This window comes from Halichoerus grypus, chromosome 2 (assembly GCF_964656455.1).
Source record: "Halichoerus grypus chromosome 2, mHalGry1.hap1.1, whole genome shotgun sequence".
Lineage (NCBI taxonomy): Eukaryota > Metazoa > Chordata > Mammalia > Carnivora > Phocidae > Halichoerus > Halichoerus grypus.
In genome coordinates, this window is record NC_135713.1 from 154,991,184 (window position 1) to 155,017,715 (window position 26,532).

General features: G+C 53.2%; 1 protein-coding gene across 4 annotated transcripts in view; it reads left to right on the top strand.

The window, feature by feature from the left end:
- Nucleotides 1-1,934: 1,934 nt before the first annotated feature.
- SHISA6 (shisa family member 6) overlaps nucleotides 1,935-26,532 on the top strand; it is a 270,807-nt gene continuing 246,209 nt past the window's right edge. For all 4 annotated transcript variants that reach the window (XM_036105274.2, XM_078066436.1, XM_078066437.1 and 1 more), the window contains exons 1-2: nucleotides 1,935-2,578; nucleotides 24,595-24,755. In XM_036105274.2, the coding sequence (XP_035961167.2) occupies nucleotides 1,935-2,578; nucleotides 24,595-24,755 (805 nt within the window). The remainder of the gene's footprint in view (nucleotides 2,579-24,594; nucleotides 24,756-26,532) is intronic.

Consider the following 26,532-nt stretch of genomic DNA (forward strand, 5'->3'; position numbering starts at 1 on the left):
CCTCTGGTGTCTTGGAATCTGGGCTCCAGCTCCAGGTTATCCATGATGGAATTCCAAGCAGAGGCTCTCTGCCTTTCTGGCATGGGGGATCCTCGGTTTGGATCAGGCACAAGTGGGACTTAATGGACAACCTTCCCACAATCTCTCCTGCCCACACTCTGACAACTGCCCCTGCCTGCAACCTGAACACACTGGCACTGGCACAAAAGGCCAGGACACGCAGGCAGAATTTTGGCGGTGGCCCCTGCTTCTTGTTCTCATTTCCCCCATCTCCTCCATGGACGCATGCCAAAGATGATGATTAGAACTCCCTCTTGGGGTGGCCTCAAGGCTTAGAGTTAGACCCGGGAGGACTCCATTCCACAGATCCGATGAGCAAGCACACAGGAACACCTCCCTCTCTGCACGCCCCCCCCCCTTCACCTACAGCAGAGGGATTTCAAAGCTGAGTCTTACAGGCTCGGGCAGCTTTTCTAACTCTGCCCCAATGCTCTGGAAAAAGCCCAGGGAAGAGGCAATAAAAGGTGCCACCCAGCGCTGGGGTTGCCTTGCGCCTGTGTCCGTGTTGTTGGCGGAGTGGAGAGGAGAGTGCCCGAGGGGAAGAGAGTGCAGGCCCAGCTCACTGGCAGCCCTATAACCTCAGACAAGCCGCTTGACCCCTGGTCTCAGTTTAGGAACCTGTAGCAATGGGTTTGGCCTCCTCCCTCCGCTGCGAGCGTCGCCACTAGGGAGAGGCAAAGGCTTGCAGATGCCCCAAGTCCCCGCTCAGGCGGCGCACCGTCCGGGGCTCGGGTAAGGTGGGACCCTCGCCGAGGGCCGGACGGAGCAAAGGCAGCGGAGGTCTGGCCCAGCCGCGGGCCGGCTCCAGAGGGGGCACTCCCGCCCCGCTCCCGGCCCCCTCTCCGCCGCCGGGTTCGCCGTTTTCAAGAAGCGGAGTCTTGGGCTCTGGTGACGCTGAGCTTCAAGTGCCGCCGCGAGGGGGGAGCAGCGAAGAGGAGCCCCCCTCCCCCGGGCGCCCGGGCGTGTAAACGTGGGCGGCGGTGAGCGGCTGCCCTCCCCTCCCCTCCGCTCCCCTCCCCTCGCCTCCTCCCCTCCCCGCGCGGCGCTCCCGCGTGTGCGGGTGTGTGAGTGCGTGTGTCTCCCTCGCTCCCTCCCGCACGCGCTCCGGCACTAGTGCAGGCGGCCGGCCGGCGGCTCCCGGCTCGCTCGCTCCGGCCGCTGCGCTCCCCCCCCCCGCCCCCCGCCGCCGCCGCCGCCGCCGCCACCGCCGCCACCGCCGCCGCCTCTGCAGTCGCAGCCGGGCATGGTGAGTGAGTGAGGGCCGGCCGCCGCGCGCCCCCCGCCGCAGCCCGCTCCGTCCTGGGGACTCAGCCCGCGGCGGGAGCGCGCTGCGGGGTCGGTGGCCCGTGCGCCCTCGGTGGGTAGCCGGCGCACAGCGCCGCCGGGCCCCGTCTCGCCGCGGGCTCCGCGCCCCTCCGGCCCCGAGCCCCGCTCCTCGAGGGCTGCGCGCTCCCTCCCCGCCCGCTCCCCGCCCCGCCCCGCCCCGTGACCGGCTCCCCGTCTTGTCCCGCAGGACCCGCCCGGACGGGACCACGCCGCCGCCGCCGCCGCCGCCCGGAGCCGCGCTTCGGGTCCCGCCTGAGCCGCGCCGCCGCCGGCGGGGGATGGGGCTGCCCGGGAGGCGCGCCGAGCCCGCAGGGGGAGCGCGGAGCCGGCGCGCAGCGTGAGCGCCCGAGCAGCCCGCGCCGGGCCGGTCCGTGCGCACCGCGCGCCGCCGCCGCCGCCGCCGCCGCCCGCGCCTCGATGGCGCCATCGCCCCGGCGCCGCTGACCGCCCGCGCCGCCAGCCCGGCCCGCGCCGCCGCCCTCGGAGCCCGGCGGCCGGGGAGCGGCCTGCGGCGGAAGCCTGCCCGCGCCCTCCCGCCCGGCCCCGCCATGGCGCTGCGGCGCCTCCTGCTGCTGCCGCTGCTGCTGCTCTCGCTGGAGTCCCTGCACCTGCTGCCCGGCGTCCGCGCCGCCCGCGGCCGCGCCGCCAACCGGACCCTGAGCGCCGGCGCCGCTGCCGTCGGGGGCCGGCGGCCGGGGGGCGCCCTGGCCCGGGGCGGCCGCGAGCTGAACGGCACCGCCGCCCGGGCGCCCGGCGGCGCGGAGGCGGGGAGCCGGCGGGGGCAGCCGGCGGCGGCGGTGGCGGCGGCCAGCGCGGCCGTCACCTACGAGACGTGCTGGGGCTACTACGACGTGAGCGGCCAGTACGACAAGGAGTTCGAGTGCAACAACAGCGAGAGCGGTTACCTGTACTGCTGCGGCACCTGCTACTACCGCTTCTGCTGCAAGAAGCGCCACGAGAAGCTGGACCAGCGCCAGTGCACCAACTACCAGAGCCCGGTGTGGGTGCAGACGCCCAGCACCAAGGTGGTGTCGCCGGGGCCCGAGAACAAGTACGACCCGGAGAAGGACAAGACCAACTTCACCGTCTACATCACCTGCGGGGTCATCGCCTTCGTCATCGTGGCCGGTGTTTTTGCCAAGGTCTCCTATGACAAGGCCCACCGCCCTCCGCGGGAGATGAACATCCACAGGTGAGAGCGCGTGCGCGCGCGCGGCCGCCCGGTGCCGGTCCCCGGGCCCCCGGGCCCCCGGGCCCCCAGCCTCCCGCCGAGCCTCGCCCCTCTTAACGTGCGTCCCGGGTCCTCAGCACCACATCGCTCTAACTCTCTGAGACCAGTTTCTCCCTGGCTTCCTTGACATGCACATAAATCACAGCTTTCTTATTTCCACCATTTCTTCAGAGTCCAGAACGCATGCTTTGGTGGTAGGGGGATTACGGGGCAAAGTAAGGATCAGTGGAGTCCATGAAGTTTGAGCCTAGGAATTTTACAAATTCTATAACCCTGGATGGGAGGGGGTGCGAGGGTGGGGGTGGGGTCCGGGGTTCAGTTTTCAGGGCAAGTGGGCACTCTGGGGGGTAGGCTCCTCTTGCCTTTGGTTTTCTGAGTCTAACCAGCACATCCTCTTCGGTCTAGGATATTGAACAATGTTGGAACCTTCCAGGAGGGAGTAGCAAGTGATTTAGTATAAGCTGCGTGTTCCCTGTGTGGGACTGGGGGCGGTATGGAAGGGATGCCTCCCGGGTAAGAAGGCGTAAAGATTTCTCCATTCCATGTTGACCAAGGGCAGATGGTGTCTCTACACTGCCTCTTGCCCAAGCGGGATGCTTATTTTCCTGCCGAGACTGGAGGACTTGGTCTTTCAAACCCTGTTGGCAGAACGCTCTGAGTTAACATTCTTGCTGTGTTAAGCCCAGTGGGCAGCTTTTACTGCTTACATTGGGGGTGGGTGGGTGGGTGGTGGTGGGGTAGCCTCCTCCCAAAACTTATGCCAAGAGCTCAAAATATGGCAGTGCTTGGCCCCACCCTGACCGCCTCCCACCCCACCCACCCTGGCTCCCAGGGAGTCCTTAGGGAAGGCAGAGCCCAGAGAACAGGAAACCAGACTCTTCACAAGGCAGGGACCGATGCACCCAGGGGAGGCAAAGTTAGCTCAGCTTCCAGTCCCCTCGTGATGATGAATGGCTGGACTTGGTTCAGCAGAGTCTTTCAGGGAACAAATCCTGCCCCAGGACATGCCTCCATTTTTGGCACATGGTGTGAGCACTGTCCCGGTAACCAGGACCCCCTCCCCCCTGACCAGTCCTGCTTCTGAGTGTCAAGCAGGCCCCCACCCCGAACCACACAGCTTAAGCTCATTTCTATTCTTTCGGCCTGAAAGCCTTCTTCCCTTGCTGCTGTGGACATTAATCAGCCGGACCCTGATGAAGAGAAAGGCAGATAGAAATTTCTGGGCATGATTTTTTTTTTTTTTCTTCCTTTGAAGGTGTTGAGAAAAGATGATACTCTTTGGCAGGTTTTATTGAGTCAAACGCAGGACGTGTGGGTATTTCAATAGTGACATACATAGTTGGGTGTTAGAACTGGTTGCTTCCACAAGCAGACCCGTGTATAATCCACACTCATCACCCTAAGGTGCCACCGTCCCCCAGTCCCCCCATCTTTTTTTTTTTTAAGATTTTATTTATTTATTTGACACACAGACACAGCAAGAGAGAGAGCACAAGCAGGGGGAGAGGGAGAAGCAGGCTCCCCTCTGAGCAGGGAGCCCGATGTGGGGCTCGATCCCAGGACCTGGGATCATGACCTGAGTGGAAGGCAGACGCTTAACGACCGAGCCACCCAGGCGCCCCCCCAGTCCCCCATCTTATCTTTTAGGTAGTGAGTCTGTGCCTGGCTGGTCCCTGGCACGAGTGGAGGAATTGTGAGAAATGGGGTGCGGTCAGTCCATGTCTCCTTTGGGTCTGGTCTGGTGAAGGGTTCTCGCTCTTGGCTCACCTTGGAAAGCAGAGAAGGCATAGCCTACGGGAAGGCACCTTCCAGAAGCAGATGTACCTGGTCCTTATCGTTCCTCTACCTACCTCCAGGCCCCAGAGCCTTGTTTCTCTTCACCTTCTCCTGGCCTCCTGGCCTCTTGTCCCACCTTCCCCTGCTGGTTGATTCCCACCAACCTTTCTCTTGGTTTCTTTCTTCTCTGAGCCGCCCCCTACCCTGCCCTTGCCACCACCCTACTGAATGTATTCATCATCACCTGGGAGGATACTGATGATGGTCTTTGGACGCTGGCGCTGGCCTCTGTTCTACTGGTTTGTGACCCTGGACATGTCACTGTCCCTCTGGGTGTTTTCTCCCCTCCCCATCACCTCGCGCCCCCCCCAACCCCAGACTAGGGTGACTCGTTTGTGTACAGGTGTGTGGCTCAGGGCTGGTGATGGCGTCGGAGCAGTTTCTCTGGGGTCAGGGAAGGAAGGTAACTGTGGAAGGGAGCTGAGTCCAGCCTCAGACCATGATGTCGACGTGGGATGTTTCTCCCTCAAATTCACCTCCTGATTTTATTCAGTTCACAGATGCTCTGCTGGCAGCTGCAGTCTCGCCTGCTGGGTGCTTTGGAAACCAACATACCGGTGCCTGTTTGGTGGGGGACAGTGCCTGTCTCTGTGTTTGGGGGAAGGGGACAGAGCATGAGCCATCCCTCGAGGACACTCCATGAGTGACCTTGGGCAGGGGGTGGGGGGGCAGAGGTGGAACTCAGCGTGCAGTTCTGGGTGCCTCAGGCACAACAGCACCCCACCTCGACCTCTCCCCTCCCCGGGGCGGGTCAGGCTGAGCGTGCACATGGCAGGGAGCTGCTCCCCGACTCCTGGGCGCGCGCCTTCCCACGACGCATCTCAATTCGCTCACACTTCACAGGTCACCGCTTGCCATTCCGGTGGGGGGGAGGGGTTCCGTGCAGAGGGTCTCTTTGGGGACCGGAGTAGGGAAAAGGGAAGAGAGAACTAGTCCCACCTCATGAGTTTTCCTTAGGGAGAGTGGGGAGGAGGAAAGGATGCACCCTCGCCAGGGGTCAGTGGAAGAAGTGGGCTGTGTGTGTGGCGCCATATGCCTTGAAATAGTTCAGCAGAGACATTTTCTTTCTGGAAAGGCGAAGGATTTATTCCAGCGAGTGATCCTGTCTCCGAAGATGGGAGCTGGGCAGGCAGGGGCTGGGTCCGAGGGAGGAGAACCGCCTCATCGGAAGGGATGTTTGTGGGAGGGTTAGGAAGGGGTAGAGGGGAGGCTTCCGCCCTGAGATCAGCCATCTGCCTCCTCCTGGTGTCCCCAGGCTAGCCAGCCCTCCGCTTGCCCGTGGCACACATTCCTTAGAGCCCAGCTTCCTTTCAGGGCTCCGGCCCCCGCAGGGGAGAACAGATTTAGTCTTTTCCAGAAGTGATTAGACCTTCTTGCCATCTTGTTTCTGTGTGAGAAGTCGGTGTCTGTCGGGGAAACTCTCAGCTCTCTGGTGACGTGAACAGAGGATCAGTCACACTCGGCTGGACCCCAGGGAGGAGGAAGAGATGGACGGCCCGAGGGACCAAAGGTTGAGCTGTGCTCTGGATCTGGGGAGCCACTGGACTTGGGGTGCCCACCTTTCCCCGCCGGGGCTCCGTTTCCCACCCGGATCGCTACCTCACCTTCCCCTATTCACCTTCCCCGGCCTGAAGCTCAAGCTGATAACCTGCAGGCATGCCCCGAGTTTAATGCTTCCTGAGCCTGAGCCGTTTCTGCATTGCTTCCTGGGGCTGTTTATTCGCCAAGGGGCTGCGATGTTCTCCCCGGGGGGCAGGGGCTTCGGCCCAGGAAATGGGGCCCTAGGAGCTGTCTCACATTCAAACCTGTTCCCTCCTCCTTACCTGGAGGTGATTCATTAGTGTCCTGGAGATGAGACTCTCCAAGTGAGAAACTCTGGCTTTTTTTTTTTAGTGGCTACTTAGCAGCCGGGGCAGAAAGCTGTTAGGGTGCTTTGGATGTAGTTGGTGGAGGCAGGGCTGCCTTGGGTCCCCCCACTCTACAGGGATGGAGGGGATGGAGGAATTTGGGGTGGGGGTTCGTGCTCAGGGTTGCGGGCAGAAGAACCTGAGCCAGATGCGGCCGGGAAAGGGGAGAGGTGTCAGGAAGCGACCTGACAGCCATCGGGGGGGTCCTTTGTCTTTGGACTCCTCAGCTTGTTTCTAGAGGAATCAAGAGAACACTCTGTTCCACCTTTTCTCCCTCTAGAAATCCATGGCAAACCCAAAGAGGCCTGTTATGGGCTGCCTGACCACATCGCTGCAATAGCAGGACCCCTTTGCTGGCTGATTTCGCGAATTCTCTTCCTGGATTCGCAGGCTGTGAATTGTCACCGCATCCCCAAACACTCCCATTTCTTGGAGCACTGCGAGCTCACTATAATGAATTGATCTAAACAGAGAGTCAACTTGTTTTTTACTTCAAATAGAGCAGTTGGAAGGACAGGGAAAAAAAAAAAATCTTGCCTTGGACTGAAGGTCTGAGGCTTGCTTGTTTTCTGTTGCTTTGGAGGGAAGAAAAATGCATGCAGGGAAAGCAGGGAAATTGTAGAAGAATTTAAGGAGGCTTATGGAAGAGGGGTTAGGGAAGGACACCAGGAAGACAGGAAGAGGCAAAAATGGCTAAAGGAGGGAGGCAATGGGGTGAGAAGCGGATGCGGTGCCCGGGTCCTGGGCTACACGCAAATGCCTTCGATTCCACAGAGGAGCCCCACTTACCTGCTGGGGGGCGAGATACGTCTCAAGCCATATAACGTAAGCCTCTAAGGTGGGGATTACCTTGGACACATAAGGCTGGCAGAGTTCATTCTTGATTGAGCAGGTCAGCTGTGCAAACTGCTTTTCCAGAATCTGGCACGTTGACAGTTCTGTCTGGTCTGTTGCTTTACTGTCTTCTTGTCCTCTTGCACCCCGCCCGAGCCCAGAAGGCACACACATGTGTCTTCCTTCCCCACCCACAGCCGCACCCCAGGCTCTGAGCGTGTTCCTCGGGAGGAATCTGCTGCTAAGATAACAAGAGTTCGCCCACAGTTGCTAGATTGCCAAGACCCAGGTGGAGGAAAAGTCCAATTCACTGTTTTCAACCTATTTTAATGAGAGATCAGATTGATTTGGCAGTTGATTTCGATCCAGGGGTTCGGACAGCTGAAGAAGTGAGCTGATGGAAAGAGGTTAATTCACCAGCCCCGGGCAGACATGCCCACGGAGGATCCAGAGTAGAAGGGAGCTATACCAAAGGAGGCTTCGTCCTTCCCCCTGCACTGCCCGATTTCTCCAGGGCCTGGCAGCATCGATTGCCCTTAGATCTTAACATTTCTGGCTGCCTTTCCATAGTGAGTAGGAATCCCCCACTCCAGGCTGGAAGGGGCAGCCAGCCACTGGCCGTGGGATGTCACCCCTCCGCCCTGTGCGATGTGCTGCATAATCTGTCTTTAGGATTATGGCAAACTCAGGTGCATCTTGTCTTACAATCTTGGTTTTATCCCTTGACGGCGTCCATCCTGTAGAACCACAAAATTGCCTTCCAGACTTGCGGGTGACATGTCTCAGATTGTCCATGGGGAAGGGACTCTATTAGAGCCTGGGTTAAATTTGTTTTTTAAATATCTTCTGATGAGATGTTTTTTTCTCCCCCTCTTTTCTCTGTTTTGGGAAACTCCAGCCCATTATTTTTCCCTGAGTCACATTTCTGACCTCATGTTTCTAGTAGGTACTGCGGATGGGGAAGAGGGCTTGGTGCAAGGGTTTACCCATAAACCCTCAGAGGGTCTCCGTCCCTTGGCTTTGAGCAGGCTTATTTCACACCTGTTCAGGATAGATTGCTCCCCCTGTCGTTCTTCCTCTTCTTTTATCTTTAGAAGTAAAACCAAATCGTCCTGAAAAGGTAGAGTAATATAGTTATCCTTGAACAGCACAGGTTTGAACTGCATGGGTCCACTTACACACAGATTTTTTTTTTCAGTTTTATTCTGCATTTTTTTTTTTTTAACGTAGGCTCCACGCCTGACGTGGGGCTCGAACTCACGACCCTGAGATCAAGAGTGACATGCTCTCCGCACTGAGCCAGCCAGGCACCCTCAGATTTTTTTTTTTTTCCCCAAAGATACAGTGCAGAACTGTAAACGGGTTTTCTCTTAGGATTTTCTTAACATTTTCTTCTCTCCGGCTTAGTTTATTGTAAGAATACAGTATATGCTACACCGTAAGGTACAAAATATGGGTTGGCTGCCGTGTTATTGGGAAGGCTTCTAGTCAATGGTAGGCTATTAGTAGTTAAGTTTTTGGGGAGTCAAAAATTATCCTTGGATTTTCAACTGAATGGGGGGGGCGTTGTTGCCTCTAACCCCTGCCTTGCTCAAGAGCCAACCATACGTTTTATTATTTTGTCATCATTATAGAATTGTAGAATTTTTATTGCAGGCCAGTCATGTAGCCTAACTTCCTGATTTTATAGGTGAGGCGATGCCCGGGGAGGCCAGATCACAATGTCAGGGGTCCCTAGCTGGTGGGTGGCGAGCTAGACCCGGAAGCTGGGGGCGGGGCCTGCGTCCTGGGCCCGCCCACTTTCCTGCTCAGGTGCAGCTCAGCAGTGAGCGCCCATGATGGCTTCACTTTATGCACCTGTTTCTCAATCGCCACCAGAGAACTTCCAGATGTTTAGAGGTGTGAGTGAGGGCCTTCTCCCCTCTGTCGCTTCCCTACATTGCTTTGGTCCTTCCTCATTCAGTTTGATCATCCCCTAAAATGATTTCTCTCCGTCTTCCGGGGCCCCCTTGCAGTTTTCTCCAGGTCCTTTTGCAGAGGGCGATAACCTGATCAAAGCACCATCCTTCAAATAAGATCTGAGGGATGCAGAGCACTGAAGAAGGGGAATGCAATGAAAGCCAGAAAGTTGTGAACCATGGTAAGGGGCCACCGAGTAAAACTGTGGGCTGACCTCTGTAATTCAGAATGTGGGCGCTGAATGCTTTCTCTCTCTCCCAGAGATGGGGTTGGGGGGAACGCTGAGACCTACCAGGTTCAATGAGTTTTAGTTTTGCCAGAGACCACCACAGACCTCCAGGCGCCCTGTGGCCCAGTGTGGGGAGGATTTCACCTTTGTCCTCCAGGATGGCTCCCCGCATATATGACAGCTCTCTTAGCCACAGAGGTACGTTCATTGGTACCAGCCCTTGCCCCTTCTCAGTGCTGGGGCATGACCCCACAGGGACAGGGTGTATACAAGGTGAGGGGTCCAGAGAAGCTTCTAGAAGGATGCCTAATGAAGCTGGAGATTTAGGTCCAGCCGTTCTGTGAAATTCATCTCGATGGCATGAGGTTTGGGGCCCGTGTCCTGCAATGTGCCTAATTGTAACTTTGAAAGAACCAGGACGTGTGTATCCTAATGTGTCCTCCTTCCAAGCAGTCACCCTGGGAGGCCCCATGCTGCCTCTTCTCCAGAAAATGTTGCCACAGTTCCTCTCCTGGAAGTGTTCTCGGAGCCCATGGCATGTCATCTTGAGTCTCTGTAACGGCACAGATTTTTATCCTCTTAGGGCAGATCTGATTCTTGTAAGCAGTGATGAGTCACGGGGCTGAGGCCGATGAATGGGGTAGGTGATCGGCCAGTTATTCGCAGACATAAAGAGTGCCTCCAGTAATGAGACCTGCTCTCCTGGGAGCCACGGCCGCTGTCCCCAGAGGCCGAGCCCAGAAGAGGCGTTCCAGTAATGAACACTGGCCCTGCAAAGCCGAGCCGGGCTCACCACGTTGGCCACTTTGCAGAGACCACTCTGCACGCATAAGGGTATCACCAGCCCTCAGACAATCAGCTTCATGTCCTACCAGCGTGTCAGGGGCAGACAGGGGAGGCACTGGGAAAAGAAAGGAGTCGAATTTGCAGGAAGGAGTTCAAATAACTGCCCAGAAAGGGAGAACCAAAAAAAAAAAAAAAAAAAAGAATGTCCCACATTTCTTCACGAGATAAGTAGACAGATAGCTCAATTTAGATTCCTAATTTGATTCTGAGGGTAGAGGGACCCAGTTTCTTGGGGATGCGTGGGGCTGGGCTTGGGGTCAGAGCTGGAGGGTCTCTGCGCCCTCCCTTCTGTCCGTGTGGATGCCATCACCTCTGCGATCTGGCGTTCACGTGAGGTCCCCATTGGGGCCAGACAGCCATCGATGAGGTAGAAATGTTTACATGCGCAGGGAGGTGGGGCTGCCAGTGAGCATGGCCCGTAGATTCCCAACGAGCGTTTACTGCGCTCTCCTACCCCCCCGCCCCCAGAGTGCATGCGTGGGCTGGGGCACAGCCTCTGGCCCCGAAGACCCCCTAACGGGCACTCTTGGACCCTGGGAGGAGTCAGCCCTTCTCTGTGGCTGGAGAGCCTCCTTCCTCTGCTCAAAGGTCAGGATGGGGGGAAGTCTGTTTCCCGGAAGCTTACACAGCTCCGTCAGTTGTGCACCTGCAAAAAGCTGGCCTTGAGGAGGGCCAGAGGCCTCAGTGAGGGGGGGGGGGGCTCAAGGTCACGTGGATGAAACAGGGAGGGTGGTAGGGAGAGGCTCTCGAGAGCTCTCAGTCTCCAAGGCTTCCTCTGGGCCTGGAACCGTGCTATGCACTGGCCACAAACTGTCTCACTGCATCCTTCCTTCACCCTCTGGGGATCCGTGCCCATTGAATGGCCGAGGAAATCAACTCAGAGAGGCTTAGTAACTTGCCCAAGGTCACACAGCTAGAACATCGCCAGTCTCCGTCTCCTAGGGGGGCCAGCCGGTTCTCACCTTCCCAGATGTAAACGGGTCAGTGATGCTCAGATGCCTTGAGAAAGCAAAGAACCCTCTGCCTTGTGCCCTGGCACGGGTTATCGTGCTGAGAAATGGGGGCACCACTGCCCTACAGATCAGGGTACAGCAGAGCCGGGCTGGTGGCCTCGCTTACGTTACCTACAGGGCACGAGGCCACCAGGGCGGAGCAAAGGCCTGTTTTCTTTTTCCTTTTTTTTTTTTTTAAAGATTTTATTTATTTGACAGAGAGAGAGCACTACAGGGGGGAGCATCAGGCAGAGGGAGAGGGAAAAGCAGGCTTGTTTTCAAGAATGGATCCTGTTGGCTGAGGATGGTGAAGGCAATACGAAGAAAACGTGAAAAAACAAAAGCGAAGCAAAACACCCCGATTCCAGTGGAGGAACAACAACAGTGAAAACAACAAACCTTTACCGTATTGGCAGAACCCCCGGGGCGATTCTGCAGGAGTCCCAGCTCCAGAGAGTGATAGAGGCGCTAGGGAGAGGAAGTGATTTGGGGCCGAGAGGATGTGGACCTCGGGCCATTCCCAGTTTTAATTACTGAGACCTACAGCTCACAAACAGCTCCATTTATCACCACCCCCCCTCCCTGCCCCATTTATGACTTGTGGCACAGTGCACACAAGAGAGTTTCGGCCGGCTCACTGCTGATCACTGCTCTGGTCCTGTGCTTTCCCTGTTTAGTTCTCCCAGCTGTGTCTCCTAATTCCTCATGCTTTCCAGGTGTTTCTCTGTTTCTTATGATCTCAAATCCCCTGTCCTGAAAGGCACGCTCGAAGGAAGGCATCCCGGGGAAACTTCAGCGCCCCGGGCTTTACTCCCAAACTTCTGTTGTCCCGGTCAGTGGTGGTGGTCATGGCCATGGTGGTGGTCGGTGGTGGGGCTTGCACTCCCTGGCCTGTGCCGCCCAGGGCAGAGTCCCTGATTGAGGGGGGCACTCACCTGATTGAGATGGGGGTGTGGGAACAATTTCCCTAGCTCTCCCCAGGGAGGGGGAGTTCCTGGGCACCATTTCCAGTCCCCACCCCGGCTCAGACCCATACGGGTCAGAGGAACAGGAGAATCCTTGTTCCTCCTTGCCCAGGGCCACTGTCCCCACCTCGAGACCATGGAGGCCGAGTTTCAACCAGGCCCTGGGTGGCTACAACCTTGGCCCCGCTCCTCGGGTGTTTGGGAGAGAGGAGTCGCTGCTTTCTGCAGCCTTCCCAAACACTCATTATTCCTTGCGTTTTTGGCATTTGGTCTTGTGTACTGTTCCCATTAGCTCCGGCATTAAAGTCTCATTACTTAGGACATCTGTCCTCTGGACATATTCGTGGCTCCCTTAGCCAAATGTCCTCTTCTGGGAAGGATGCTTTCTGCTGTGTCCCCTCTTGGATCTTCCTTTGGTCTTGCTGGCCCAGGGAGGAAGGATTTGAACCCAAGAGGGCTTGCAGGGGAGTGGCTGTTCATTTTAAGTGGCGCCTGAGAGTGGGTTCCAGAGCCCACCCATCCCCTCCCTTTGAAGGTCTTGGGAATGCAGACCCTTGCCCTCATCCTTAGGGGTTGGGCGGGAATGGGCACTGGTCCCCACCTCTCAGGCACCAAGGCTGCTCTGGGCCCCGTGGAAGAATCAGGATTCCAGCTACCCAGTTGGACTAGCAGCTGGCCCTCTGTGACTTTTTTGACTGCATCCCGAGAAGTTTGCTTGAACTTTCCCAGGGGATGACCCCCCCACACCCAGAGGTGTGTGTGTGGGGCACTCTTGATATGACGGGAAATCACACAGCTTTTCCGTTCTCAGATAATCAGCAGGCAGCGTCTTGCCCACCTCTGGGCCAGCATCTTCTCCCCCAGCCTCAAGCATTCACAAAGACAATTGGATCTTTTAGCAGAGGATCTGTCAGCTTCTCTCTCCCTCCCTCTTTCAAGTCCCATCATTAAAATGTTTCTTCTCCATCCTTTTGGTGTCTTTGTCCGCTGTTGCTTGTTTCTCCCATCTGTCCTGCTTTTTTGATCCCTCTTCACTTCCGTTGGGTTGTGTCCCTTTGCTCTCTCTCCCTCCGGCTCTCCTTGAACTTGTGCTGCTGTAACTTCATTAAACTGCATCGATTCAGACTCTGCTAATTCCGCATGTATCCAAATCGGACCTGGGTGAGGTTGTTTTTCTTTCCTCTGTCTGATAAAAATCTGTGATGAACAGATTAATGGCTCAGACAAGACTGCAAAGATTGTGCAGGACACACAGACCACGCGGAAGGACAGATTTTTCAAGCAGGCTCTTCATAGGTGCTGGCATGCTAATTACCAATCATTCTTATCTATTCAATGAAGTAGCTCTCCAAAGATCAATTTTTTTTTTTTTTCTAGCCTAGTTTGTAATCCTGCAATGGCCCGGGAAGCAGTAAAAATGCATTTCCTTTAGAGTGTTTTAGAATTTCCATGCCCATTTCATTGATTGGGATTAGCCTGGTCCCGTTTCTGGTGAATTGGTGATGCTTGACCGTAGGCTGCTTCGAATTCCCTTTTTAATTCCCTCTGGGGGCTCCTGCTAATTGCCTCTCTTGTTTCTTTTCTTTTGTATTGCCCTGAGTTTTTAGAATCCAGAAACTCTCTCTCTTTCGGCTTTGGGAACTCTGCTATGGGTTCTGCTGCAACTCGTTCCCTCTTGCCACAGGATGAGACCCTGGACACCAGGGGTTAGGAACCTGGGGTTTCCTGGGAGCTGAGATAAGAGGCAGGCTAATCCCACCTTGGGTCAGTTTCTGTCGCCATGCCCTTGGGTGAGGCCCTTGGCCCCGACTTTAGTCTGTTAGCCTGGCTGTGGGATGGGGGCTATCAAGTTGTGGAGGTGTGCTCGTCTCTGGCCGCATTCTGATCTCAGCATCCTTGGGAGGTTGAGGCAAGCAGAGTATACATCCGTACCGTCAAATCCAACTGCCCTGGGAGAAAATGCATTTTCCTTACACACTCCCGTCAGGTAAGAATGCTGTCTGCAAATGGCCTCCAGTGACTTGTTTTTAGCATCTTAAACTCATAGAATCTCTTGGGTGAAAGGGACTTAGGAGGTGTTTTAGTCCTCCCATACATGTGCATCGAGACCTGGGCTCTCTCCATTCCTGGAGCTGTCCATTAGGTTGTTAGGACATAATTCTCGTTAATTCTTACCGGGAGCCAACATTGACTTCTTGGCATGAGGCATACCGAGTGGGGCAACCCAGAGGAAATGTATCCTTTCTTCTGGAAGACAAGAAGACTTCTTTCTCTATGAAGATAGCAGGGCATGCCCCCTTCAATCTCCCTTTTTCTTGGATAAACTCATCCCTAGTTATGAGTCTGTTCCTCACAGGACACGCATTCAAGTGTTTGTGCCTGTGTGAAGGAGGGTCACATAGAAATGGGCTTATAAATCTCTAACAGAACCCCCAAGTGACATTTCCAAGAGCAACATGCAGGTCTCAGTCATTCAGGCACCTCGTAAACATCTGAAGGTTCCTTTTGGGAAATTGGTTGGTCTCCAGGGCTAGGCACTTGTCCGTCTCCCCGACCATGATGTTGGGATGACACGTGTGTTTGCTTGTCTTGTTCACACCTGTATTTTACGCCTAGAGTAGTGCCTGGCACAAGGTGGGTGCTCAGGTAATGTGGGTGAACGAATAGATGGCTTAAGTAATTAAAATGGGGAGGGTATCGGGTGGTCTTTATGTGTACCCCACTCTTCTGATGGTTGCGTTGATGCGAAGATACTTGAGCTTGGAAATGCCAGTCATGTTTATGCTCTTTTTTAAATTTTTTTATTTTTTTAAAGATTTTACTTATTTATTTGACAGAGACACAGCGAGAGAGGGAACACAAGCGGGGGGAGTGGGAGAGGGAGAAGCAGGCTTCCTGCGGAGCAGGGAGCCCTATGCGGGGCTCGATCCCAGGACTCTGGGATCATGACCTGAGCCAAAGGCAGACGCCTAATGACTGAGCCACCCGGGCGCCCCTATGCTTTTTTTTTTTAAAGAAGGAAGGAAGGAAGGAAAAAGAAGGAAAAGGGAAGTAGGAAGAATGAAGGGAAAAAAAGACAAAACTCCAGCTGAATCCTTTGCAGCAAACGTTGCCCTGGCCAGTGTGATGCGTTTGCTCTTTTATGCCCTGCTGGAATCCTGATTTGTTTTGCTCATGATGTGAGTCTCCTTGCTTTTCGGTGGTACTTCATCTTGGAGCTTCCTCGTGGTCTAGCAGAAGCACAGTTTGTGACGGCCTCGCAGAGAGGAACAGATTGGCTGTCTGTTTGCACTTGGCTGTAGGAGGCCAGGTTCAGGGTTCAGGGAAGACTGCTGTGTGACCAGAGGCATGCCTGTCCTGAGGCCTGAGCGGAAAAGACGGAACGTGGGTGGTCCCTTCCAGGACGACCTGTGGCCAGAGCGTGCCAAGTGGCTCCCTGTTCACACCCAGAGTTTTGCTCATCTGGCGCCGTGGAGTCAGTCCCCCGGGATGCCCCTCTTCCACCCATACTTCTGCTGTGGTCCTGTGGGCTGAGCCTGTTGCAGACACGAGGAGGTTGTCTCTGGATTTATTTATTAATCAAATATTTACATAGCGCTTCCTGGTTGCCAGGTCCTGTCCTAAGTGCTTTACGAATATTAACTCATTTAATCTTCGTAATAACTCTTAAGAGGTAGACATTCTTTTTGGCCTTATTATTTCAGCTTTATTTTTTCAATGAGGAAACAGAACCACCGGGCACTTACGTAACTAACTGGTGATCGCCAGTGTACTAAGTGGTCAGCGTTCCCACCCAGGGACTCTTGCTCCAGCATCCCCACGAGGCTACCCCACCTTCATTTTGCCTCAGCCGTGGATTTCGGTCTGTGCACCGATGCCAAGAAAACAAAAGAAAAAAACCAGTGGCAGGTACATCTGTTAACTCCTGTGTCACCCGACTGCCCACGTGGCTCTGCTGACAAATTGTGGGGAGCATTTTTGTTTTCCCCAGTTCGAAGTGGTGGTCGTCCTTGGCCCATCGAGGTCTTTGATTCATTCTCAGACAATCCAGGTATTTCTGGAAAGTCTAGACTTGGTGTTGACGCTACCCAGTTTCCCACTCCCGGGTAAATTTTCACATGATTCATGAGGCCAGGAATGCAGTGTGTGGAGGGGATGCTCTGACGGGCGGACGGGGGTGCCCCAGAGGAGGCACGTCTACATTCCGCCTGGCTCGTGGCTGGCCGTCACGTGACAGACCCCCAACAGGTGCCCGTCGGGATGGAGCAACGTGCCCTGCTTGCCTGGAAAACAAAGCAGGCGGGCCGAGCCTTCCCTCCCTGGGTCCCGCGGTGTTCATTGGCCACGATGAATTCCGATTGTGCCCGGGGACAACTCAGACCCCCAGAACAGCTCAGTGCAGATGCACAAACATTGTTACCACAACAAAGGAGATCTCCACACCCATTTGGAGCCTCTCTGTATGAGGAGAGTGGTCTTGTGCACACACAAAGCCAGCAGCTGTGTTTTTCAAGTGGACTGTGAGAGAACCAGGAATAAGAACTAAATGAAGCCGTTCTCCTTGGTCCGTGTTTATTAAAAATATATTCACTTCGATTGTCCGGAGTGCGTATTTTGGAGAATTAAAGGCATGCCGACTGCCCAGTAAACAGGTAGGAGGATGAGGTTACAGAGGACGCTAGCTCTTCCCAGCATCATGCAAAAGCTCCGTTCTCTGGAACTCAGATAACCAGAATATTTGATTTAACTAGAATAGAATGTCCACATTCTATTTCTAGGACAAATACAAAAGTAGCCATCAGAGATTTACTTAAGGAGGAAAAAATTAAAAAAAAAAAAAAAAAAACAACCTTTCATGGTTCATCCTGCAGTTTTTACACGAATAGCTCCATTTTCCTAGAACAGTCTGCATTTTGCTTAGTGTTCTCCAAAGAGAGCTAAAGATTAGGCTGGTGGCCCTCTCATGGAAGAAACTTGCACTCTTAAAAAAAAAAAAAATTAATTATATTCAGTATATTCTACTTAATTAGGCAGGAATGCGTTGAGAAAATTCTTCAAGATCAAGAGTGTTCTCATTAGTCCTCAGGAGTAAGAACATTAACCAGAATAGCTTATCCATGGAATAGTCGATCTGTTTGGCCTTTTATCATACCTATCCAACAGCAGAAATGTCTTCCTACTCTTCCCGGAAAGCGTAAGGGCACAGTTAGGGGTCGAAGCGAGTCAGCTTGCCTTGCCCTTGGCAGAGAAAAGCTTACTGGACAGTAGGTGAACTTACTTTTTCCCCATCTGTGGCATTTATGTGGCTCGGAACTCCCGAGACAGAAACTCCACGAAGCCCAGGCACAGTGGCTTCTCACTGGGGCCTCGTGCAGAACAAGGGTCTTAGTGAGTATGCTGGTGTTCTGCTCAGGACTTGGTGGGACAAAACAGTTGCCTGCTCAAAACAATGTAAAAACGTTCCAAGCGGCTGATGTTGATGACTCACGAAGGTTGCTAGAAATGGGTAGCTGAGCGGGAGCTGCTTCTCTTTGGGCCAATTTTTCCAGTAACGATTGAGCACTCTCTAGAACCTTGTGTTCAGAGATCATTAGAGGGATGCATTAGGTGGAGAAACAAATGTGACGGAGTGGATGAATGGATAATCTGGTGGTGTAAAGGCGGCCCTCTGTCTCTTAACCTACCCGTTGGTGGAATCTGGATTTACCACCTCCTAGTTGTGTGCCCTCGGGCAGATTATAGCTAACCTTGCAAAAATCTTAGTACTTTCAGCAGTTAATTGTGGCTACTGATAGCATCTACCAAATCATGTCATTTTGAGGATTAGAGGTTACGGTGCATGTGAGAGTTTAGCATTGGTGTCTGGCACATAGTAATTGCTCGATCAATGATAGCGGTCCATTTCCTAAGTCTTTGAGTTCCTGCTGAATTTCCCAAGCAGGCAAGGTCATGAAGCAAAGGTATGAAGGTTTTATTTCTCTCTTGTCAAGGGGAATCACGTGCCCTTTTTAGAAAGATTCCATGTCTCTTGAATGCAGGTGGCAGCACATCAAAATGTTGACCGGGCTTGGTCCCTGGTACCCAGATAAGTCAACACTTTGGGACGTTCAAACACATTTCCGTTTCCTTGGGATTGCTGGCACTATTAACCAAGGTTTTCAAGCAGGTAAATCAGGGGTCTTGATCCAAATTGCTCCTTTACTGATCGTTTCTCCGTGCCTAAATGTTAGCTGGCATTTGCTAAATTGGCCGACCCAGCTGGAGAGACCAGAAGGACTCACTGGCGCAAGTGGACCCAGCACGGGTCAGTGAGATGAACATAATAAGCAGCGGTCCCGTGAGCAAAAGGACACGCAGACTCGGGTCACGCGCCCCGGATTTAAATTTCTCTTCCATCACGTTCCAGTCCTAGAATCCGTCCGAGCCTCAGTTCCTGGTTAAATATCGGGGCGGTACCACCTGCCAGCGTCACGCAGGGTTCGAGTGGGTGTCACGGCGGATCAGGCAGGCGAGCGTGTGTAGAACCTGGTTAGTGCGGCGCAGAGGTGAGGGGGTGTCTCAGAGATGAAGATGGTGAAGACACAGATGGGGGCTCCTGAGAACCCCTGAAGTTTCCTGGCCTGAATGCTCACAAACGACTGTTTTCCCTGCTCCGATTTGCTGCCCAGTTAATTTACTCTCCCCTGCTCGCCACGCATCCACAAAAGCCAAGGAATCCATGTGCCAAAGGGAGCAGCGAACCAAGGCCGTGATCCAGGCAATTCAGGCAAAAAGCATGCTTTTGTTAGACATATCCTGATAGGGCAGCAAATGTGGTGCTGGGGCAGGGGAGGTTGGGAGGAGAAGGACGATCAACAAGATTCTTCAAGTTTTTTTTTTTTTAATTTTAATTTTAATTTTGATTTTATTTATTTATTATTTATTTATTTATTTATTTATTTTATTATATTAAGTAAACTTTATGCCCAACATACGACCCTGAGATCAAGAGTCACATGCTCCACCAGCTGAGTCAGCCAGGCGCCCCAATTCTTCAGGTTCTTAAATGAGACGCTTGTGGGGGGCCGAGGGTTTCGGGTGGGGTTGGTCATTGGCTCGGAAACCCCCTCTGTCCTCGCTTGCCTGGCTCTGTCCTGCCCCCTCTGCCCCTCCGCAGTCTGAGCCCTCCCCCTCCCGGCCTCACTTTCCCTTTTGTTCCCTCCACCTACTTGTCCCTGCCTGGTTCTGTCCCCTTGTCTGTGTCCCCTTCTCTCGTGTCCAGTCTCTGCCTCCCCCTCTGCCTCCCCCCTGCCTCTCTGTGGCTCTGAGTCCCTGCCTTACTCCCTCCACCTGCCTGCTCTCCTTCCTTCTGCCCCACTCTCGGACCTGGAAGTGGCTGCCCACTCTCCCCATCCCACAAGCCCCGCCTCCCTGTTCCTCAGTGACCGATTTTCTTTCCCGTGGTTGGAAAATAGCTCAGGCCCTAACCCATTTCCTGGGGCGCATCCAGATTAATTAGGTGAGACTGGGATGGCACGTTTCAGAATTAGAATAATATTTATCAAGCACCCTGGGGAGAAGGGGATGGAAGATGGAGAGGAGCAGAGGAACGGGAACAAGGAAGGGAGGTCACGAGCTGAGGGGCTGAGGGAACAGGGTGTGAGGGGGGCTGCCAGAGGGCACCGCTCCTAAGGACACCGCCTGGAAATTAGGGCCACCTCTCCCCTTGCCAGAAGGTGGGGGGACCGGGAGCGTGTCCCTGGATACCATGCTCTTTATTAGGACCACACAGGGCAGGGACCTACCCTTAGAGAGCCTGCCTCTTCGGGAACAGCTTCACTAGTTGCATCCCTCCCCTTTGGCCACGCTGCCCAGCTCAGCCCAGCCAAGCGGGCATCTGGAAAGGATACAGTGCAAGTCACTCTCTTCACGAGGAGACGGCCTGGCTGTACCCCAGGTAAAACTCCTTCTCCAGTCGCAAGCCAGACCCAAGCACACCGCTCTCCACCGAGCCTGATGGTCTTCAGAAAAGTATCTTTCCTCCACCCCTGAGTCCTCAGAGCCCGCGTCCTGCAGGGCTTCTCAGGGGCTGGGAGTCAAGAGCCCCCCCATCCTTCGAGAGGGGAGCTCCGTTCGAAAATCTCATCTCTGCTGCATCCTCCTTGGCTGATGAGCCCCGGGGCAAATCTCCTCGGAAATTGCCACGGACACTGTCAGTGTGGACCAAAGCGGGGGATAGGAGCTGAAAGCCCCACAAAGGTGGGGACATGGCTGACCTTCACTCCTTCCTATGTTTATGTAACGTGGCCAGGCACGATACAACAAAGGCCCCGACAGACAGGCCCACTGCTTGGGGACCTTCCTTTCGGCATCTCTGGCCCAGCCCCGTGTCTGATCCTAGTACGGGCTGCTCAGTAGATATCTGTGGAGCTGGATTGCATTGAGCCTTAATCAAAGACTGGCTTTCCCTCGTGCCACACAGAGGTAGCTCAGGATTTCTTAAGCTCGCCACTGTTGACATTTTGGGCCAGATCATTCTTTATTGTGGGGGCTGGCCTGTTTAGCAGCACCCTTGGCCTCTGCTCACCAGAAGCCAACAGCACTTCCCTCCCCAGGCGTGACTGCCAAAAATGTCTCTGGACGTTGCCAACTGCCGTCCCCCCTTGGGGGTGGGGCGCAGAATCACCATAGAGAAGCACCCATGGAGACTGTCTTGGCCTCCCCAAAGCAGTGGACTTAACCACAAGACCCCATCCCCCTTCACAGTCCTCAGAGGGGTAGGAGTCTCTATAAAAACTTGAGAGGCAAGAAACAGAAAGAAAATTAATATATACTTTTTTTTTTTTGTAGTAGCAGCTTTATTGAAATGTAATGCACCTGCCATAAAATTCATCCTTACATTTTCGAGTGTACAATTTGGTGCTTTCTCTACATTCCACGAGTTGTCTAGCTATCCTTTGAGAACATGTTCGTCTCCCCCAGAAAAAACCCCATACCTATTAGCATTCACTCCCCACTTTCCCCTCCCGCAGTCCCCAGTCAACGGAAATCTACTTTCCGTCTCTATGGATCTGCCTAATCTGGACATTTTCTGTAAATAGAATCCCATAACACATGGTCTTTGGTGACTGGCTTCTTTCACTTAGCATGATGTTTTCAAGGCATTTATTAGTATATCGTTGCTTTTTCAGGCTGAATAAGGGGCGCCTGGGTGGCTCAGTCTGTGAAGCATCTGCCTTTGGCTCAGGTCATGATCCCGGGGTCCTGGGATCGAGTCCTGCATTGGGTTCCCTGCTCAGTGGGGAGTCTGCTTCTCCCTCTCACCCCTATTCATGCTTGCGCTCTCTCTCTCTCAAATAAATAAATAAAATCTAAAAAAAAAAAAAGGGAGAGTAAATAACCCACTGTGTGAGTATTCCACATTTTGTTTATCCACTCATCAGTCGATGGACATCTGGGCTCTTCCCACCTTCTGGTGATTATTGGTGATGCTGCTAGGAACCTTCATAAACAGATGTTGTGTAGACATGAGTTTTTATTTCTCTTGGGTCTCTACTTAGGAGTAGAATTGCTGGTCTGTAGGGTGACTGTATGTTTAACCTTTTGAGGGACTGCCCAACTCTTTACCAAAAGGCCTGCACCATTTTACCTTCCTAGCAGTAGTGAATGAAGACTCCCATTTCTCCACAGGCTTGCCACCACTTGGTATTATCCGACTTCTTGGTGATAGCTCTTTGAGTAGGTGTGAACGGATGTCTCATCGTGGTTTTGATTTCCATTTCCACGATGACTAATGATGCTGAGCTGCTTTTCATGTGCACCTTCTTTGGAGAAATGTCTTTTCTATCCTTCGTCCATTTTTAGATTGGGTTGTTTGTTGTCATTTATTGTTGAGTTGTGAGGGTTCTTTATGTATTCTGAATATAAGTCGCCTCTCAGACACACGATTTACAAATATTTTCTCCCATTCTTGATGGTTGTGTTGCATTTTCTGGATGATATCCTGGGATGCAGACAAGTTTTTAATTTTGGCAGAGTCCAGGATTTCTACTTTTTTCTTTGCTTGCTCGTGATTTCGGTGTCATATACATGAAACCCTGTGAAACCTGAGGTCACAAAGATGTACTTCTATACTTTCTTCAAAGAGTTTACAGTTTCAGCTCTAATAATTAGCTCCGTGATGCACTTTGAGTTAATTTTTGCATCTGGTGTGAATGAAGGGTCCAACTTCATTCTTTTGCATGTGGCTATCCACTTGTCCCAGCACCATTTGTAGTGGAAACTGCTCTTTCCCCGTTGAGTGATCTTGGAACCCTTGTTGAAAATCAATTGACCATAGACGTATGAGTTTATTTCTGGGCTCTCAGTTCTATTCCATTGGCCTACATTTCTGTTATAACTTTCAAGCTCCCTGTTTCCTTACCATGGGAACATGGTAGGAAAGTGTCTTTGATAACCAGAGGAACGAAGGAAATCAAGATAGCTTGCGTGGATTTGTGGTGACAAATAAAGAAAATATTTATAACATTTTGGAATTAGAAGGGATCTAATTGGAAGGGTCATGTTTGTTTAAACCCTTTGTCTTGCTGATGGGGGAGAAAAGATCAGATTTCCATTTAAGAGGTTAGCAGAGCTGCCCAAAGTCGAACAGCTCATTTGGGATTAGGACCCAAATCTCTCAACCTTTCAGGGCGGTGCGTGCTTCTCATTCCCACACCCTGAATCTCAGGTCCCTTACCCGGACCCCGGGTCTGCCTGAACCTCCTTCGCCAACCTCAGGAGCTCCTGTGTTCTCCCTCACTGCTTGGTCCACCCCAGTGTCTGTTCCTCCCTTTTCAGCCGGAGAGACGAGAATGCCAGCCAGGGTAAAGCGTTTGGAACATCTGAAATTGCTATATAAATGCCAGTAAATGATAAGATTGCCAGGTTGATGCTCTTCTCCTCGGAAGGTTCAGCATGTCAGAGTCAGCGTAATGGAAGGCAACAATTCACTCTCAGACACGCTTTTAGACTGCGAGGAGGCAGGGTGCCGGGCGCTGGAGTCCCGGTGTGAATGAAGCGGGGGGGGGGGGGCCAGGCTGGTGGGGGGGCAGGGAGGCCTGGGGGCGTGGCACCTTGCCCACATCTTAGGGACGACCTGAGTAGACGGAAGAGTCCCTGCCTAGCTTGTACAAAACAGGGGTGCACTCAGAACTGGGGACCTGGCCCTAAGGTGGCCTTCCTTCTCTGGGTGGCGGGGTCTCTTGTAGCTTGTCCACACTCGCCTTCGCCACTTCCGACTATCCCTGCCTGTCTCTGTCCTTTCCACGAACAGTGGTCACACACCCACAGGTCACACAGCATCCCCCACCGAGTGAGTCCTGTTTGAAACCCTTGCTTCAATTTATTAACTCAGAAACCACATACTGATTTCGCCCAAATTGTGAGCCCTTAGGTGGTGGGAACTGTGTCCTGTTTACCTTTGGCTCTGCGGTGACGCATGCACGCTGGGTCCTCGGTAAATGCACGTTTGGTGGTTGAAGGGACGTGTTGAGTGAATACAAGTAGCTCAGAGTTGGGGTAGCTGGGTCTCTTGCAGGGGGGCGTGGCGCTCCAGCCGTGGCAGCATCTCCGTGCACCCCTGTTTCTTCCTGTCCATGTTTGTGTATTTTGTTGCCTCCTCTAAGCTCCAGCTGCAGTCACGGTCCACACCGTCCATGTGGTCAGGTGTTTACTTTGTTATCTGTATGTCCTGTCTTTGCAGTTACATCACACCTTTCATTCATTCTTTGTTTTTTTTTTTGGTTTATTTATTTATTTATTTGAGAGAGAGAGAGAGAGAGAGAGAGAGAGTGAGCACAAGGTGGGGGGAGGGACAGAAGCAGACTCCCCGCTGAGCAGGGAGCCCCATGCGGGGCTCGATCCCAGGACCCTGGGATCATGACCTGAGCCAAAGGCAGACGCTTCACCAACTGAGCTGCCCAGGCAGAGAGCTGGGTCCCCAGTATACAGTACGTGCCACCCGGTGGGTGTTTCTCAAAGGGGCAATTGTGCCCGTGTTATGAGTAACCTGCTGCTGGAATCGAGGCTACAGATGTCCTGCGGGGGTGTCCTGCTGGCTGGCTCTGCACGCATCTGCCAAGCATAGGGGGGTGTTTGGGTAGCCAGTATTTTGAAAGGGCTCAGGTGACATACATTGAAGGCAGAAACCATAATCACTGCCCTTTAATGCCTGTACCCCCAGGCATGGCATCCTCTACCCTGCATCCTCCCCCACCCCCCACCCCGGGACCAGTACCCAACGTAGCTGTGGCGCCTGAGAACAAAATACCGTGTGTGCGTCTCCTCCGTAGCTCTGTCCATCAAAGGGCCCACGGAAGTAAGCCAGCTCCCTCTGTGGTTGTGTCCACCTGCTCAGTGAATCTCACTGTGTGATCTCCTCCTTGTTTAGGGCTCTGGCCGACATCTTAAGACAACAGGGACCAATCCCCATAGCACACTGTGAAAGAGAAACTATCTCGGCTATCAATACCTCTCCCAAAGAGAACACACCGGTCAGATCGTCCTCCAAGAACCACTACACCCCCGTGCGCACGGCCAAGCCGACTCCAGGTAAGTGAGCGCTGATCGCCTTGCCTTGCGTCTTTGCTGGGGTGGGGGTGGGGGCGCTGATGTGAGGTGTTGGTGATGCTTCACTCCAGTGGGGCAGGTGGTGCTCCACGGTGCTGGGGGAAGACTCTACTGGGCAGGCCGGGGCGTGTGGATGAGCCTGGGGACCGTCTCCTGGGGAGGGCCATTGGCTGTCCTGGCTGGAGGATAGCGGACGATTCAGGGCACGCGTGATTGAGTCAGTGGTTGGTGTACTCTCTTACCTGATAGGAGGCTTGTGGTGGACGTGGTGGAGTGTGGTCCCCCACTTGCCCACTGGATGGGATGGTTTAGGTTGCCCAGAACGCCAGATACGTAATGAGAAATTGCCATAGTCAGTCCCAACTATTGGAATGTACTTCCTGAGAGTAGGGGTTATGTCTGTATTATAGGGTGACCTTGTCCTGTGTTCTGTAGATTCCCCCAAATATATAATGAGTTGCCATGTTCTAGCAGTCATCACGATAACCCCACAAAGGAAACGAAGCAGGGTGTATTTTTCTTGCCGTATGGATCAATAAATGAAGCTCAGTGAAATTTAGCGACTTGGGCAAGATCACTGAGATGTTAATGGTCATAAAAACATCAGCAATATGGTAATATAACTCCCATTTATTTGGGTCTTGCTCTGCGCCAAGTGATATGCTGAGCATTTTACATGTATTTCCTTACTTATCTTTCACAGCAATCTTAAAAGGACTTATATTGTCCCCATTTCATAAGAGGAACAGGAAAGTTCAGCAATTTTTCCCAAGGACACATGGGGAGGAAGAAAGCCAGGCTCCAGACCCAGACATAGAGGTTGCAACAGTCAGGACTCAAAAATCCTAACATCCTAAACCAGTTGGGGACATGAACCCCAAGGGTCTGAGTGGATAGTCTCCTTCCAAGTGCAACTTGGATCTGAAAGCTTGACATCCGTCACCCTAACGCCTTTTGGAGGATGGGGCTATAGGGGTCTGAACTTTACCTGCTGGAAGGACGCACAGTCAGTCGCTTGGTGCCAGGAGGTATGGCCCAAATTCAAAAGTGTAGTGAACACGCTGCCGAGATCAAATTTCTTTTCCATTCATTCTTGAACTTGCTTCAATTTATTAAATCAGAAACCATGTACTTGCCTTTCAGGTAATCTACTGAAACCTTTTGAGGATCTGATAGAAGGGAAGGACATTCATCTTCAAAAACATGCACCTGTACATAAACACGTGTATTCATCCAACATTTTTAATATGATATAAGGGGATTTGCGAACCCTTCCAGAGTTAGAAATCCCTGATTTAAAAGTAAAGACGAGAGATCTAAGATGCACTTTTAGCCTTACTATTATAGATGCTTAAGATGTAAGCAATGGAAGGAATCTTGGCAAAAACATCCAGACCGTGAGTCATCTATCTAGCTGCACATCAGGATCACCTAGGAGCTCTTGAAAATGCTGATGCCTAGGCCCTACACATTAACCCGAATTTCCAGGGATGCTACTGGCATCATTGCTTGTGAAAACCTTCCCAAGGTGATTCTAACCCTCAGACAAGGTGAAGAACCATTGGTCCAGATGGATTCCTCATTTTATGAGTAAAGACCCTACAAGGCTATGCCGGTGGTTCTCAAACTTGGCTGCACGTTGGAATCACCCCGGGGAGCTTTCAGAACGAGGGATACCTGAGTCCTGCACCCAGAGGGTGTGATTTAATGGATGCGGGAGTGTGGCGCGAGCATGAGGCGGGGAGGTGGGTGCTGAAAT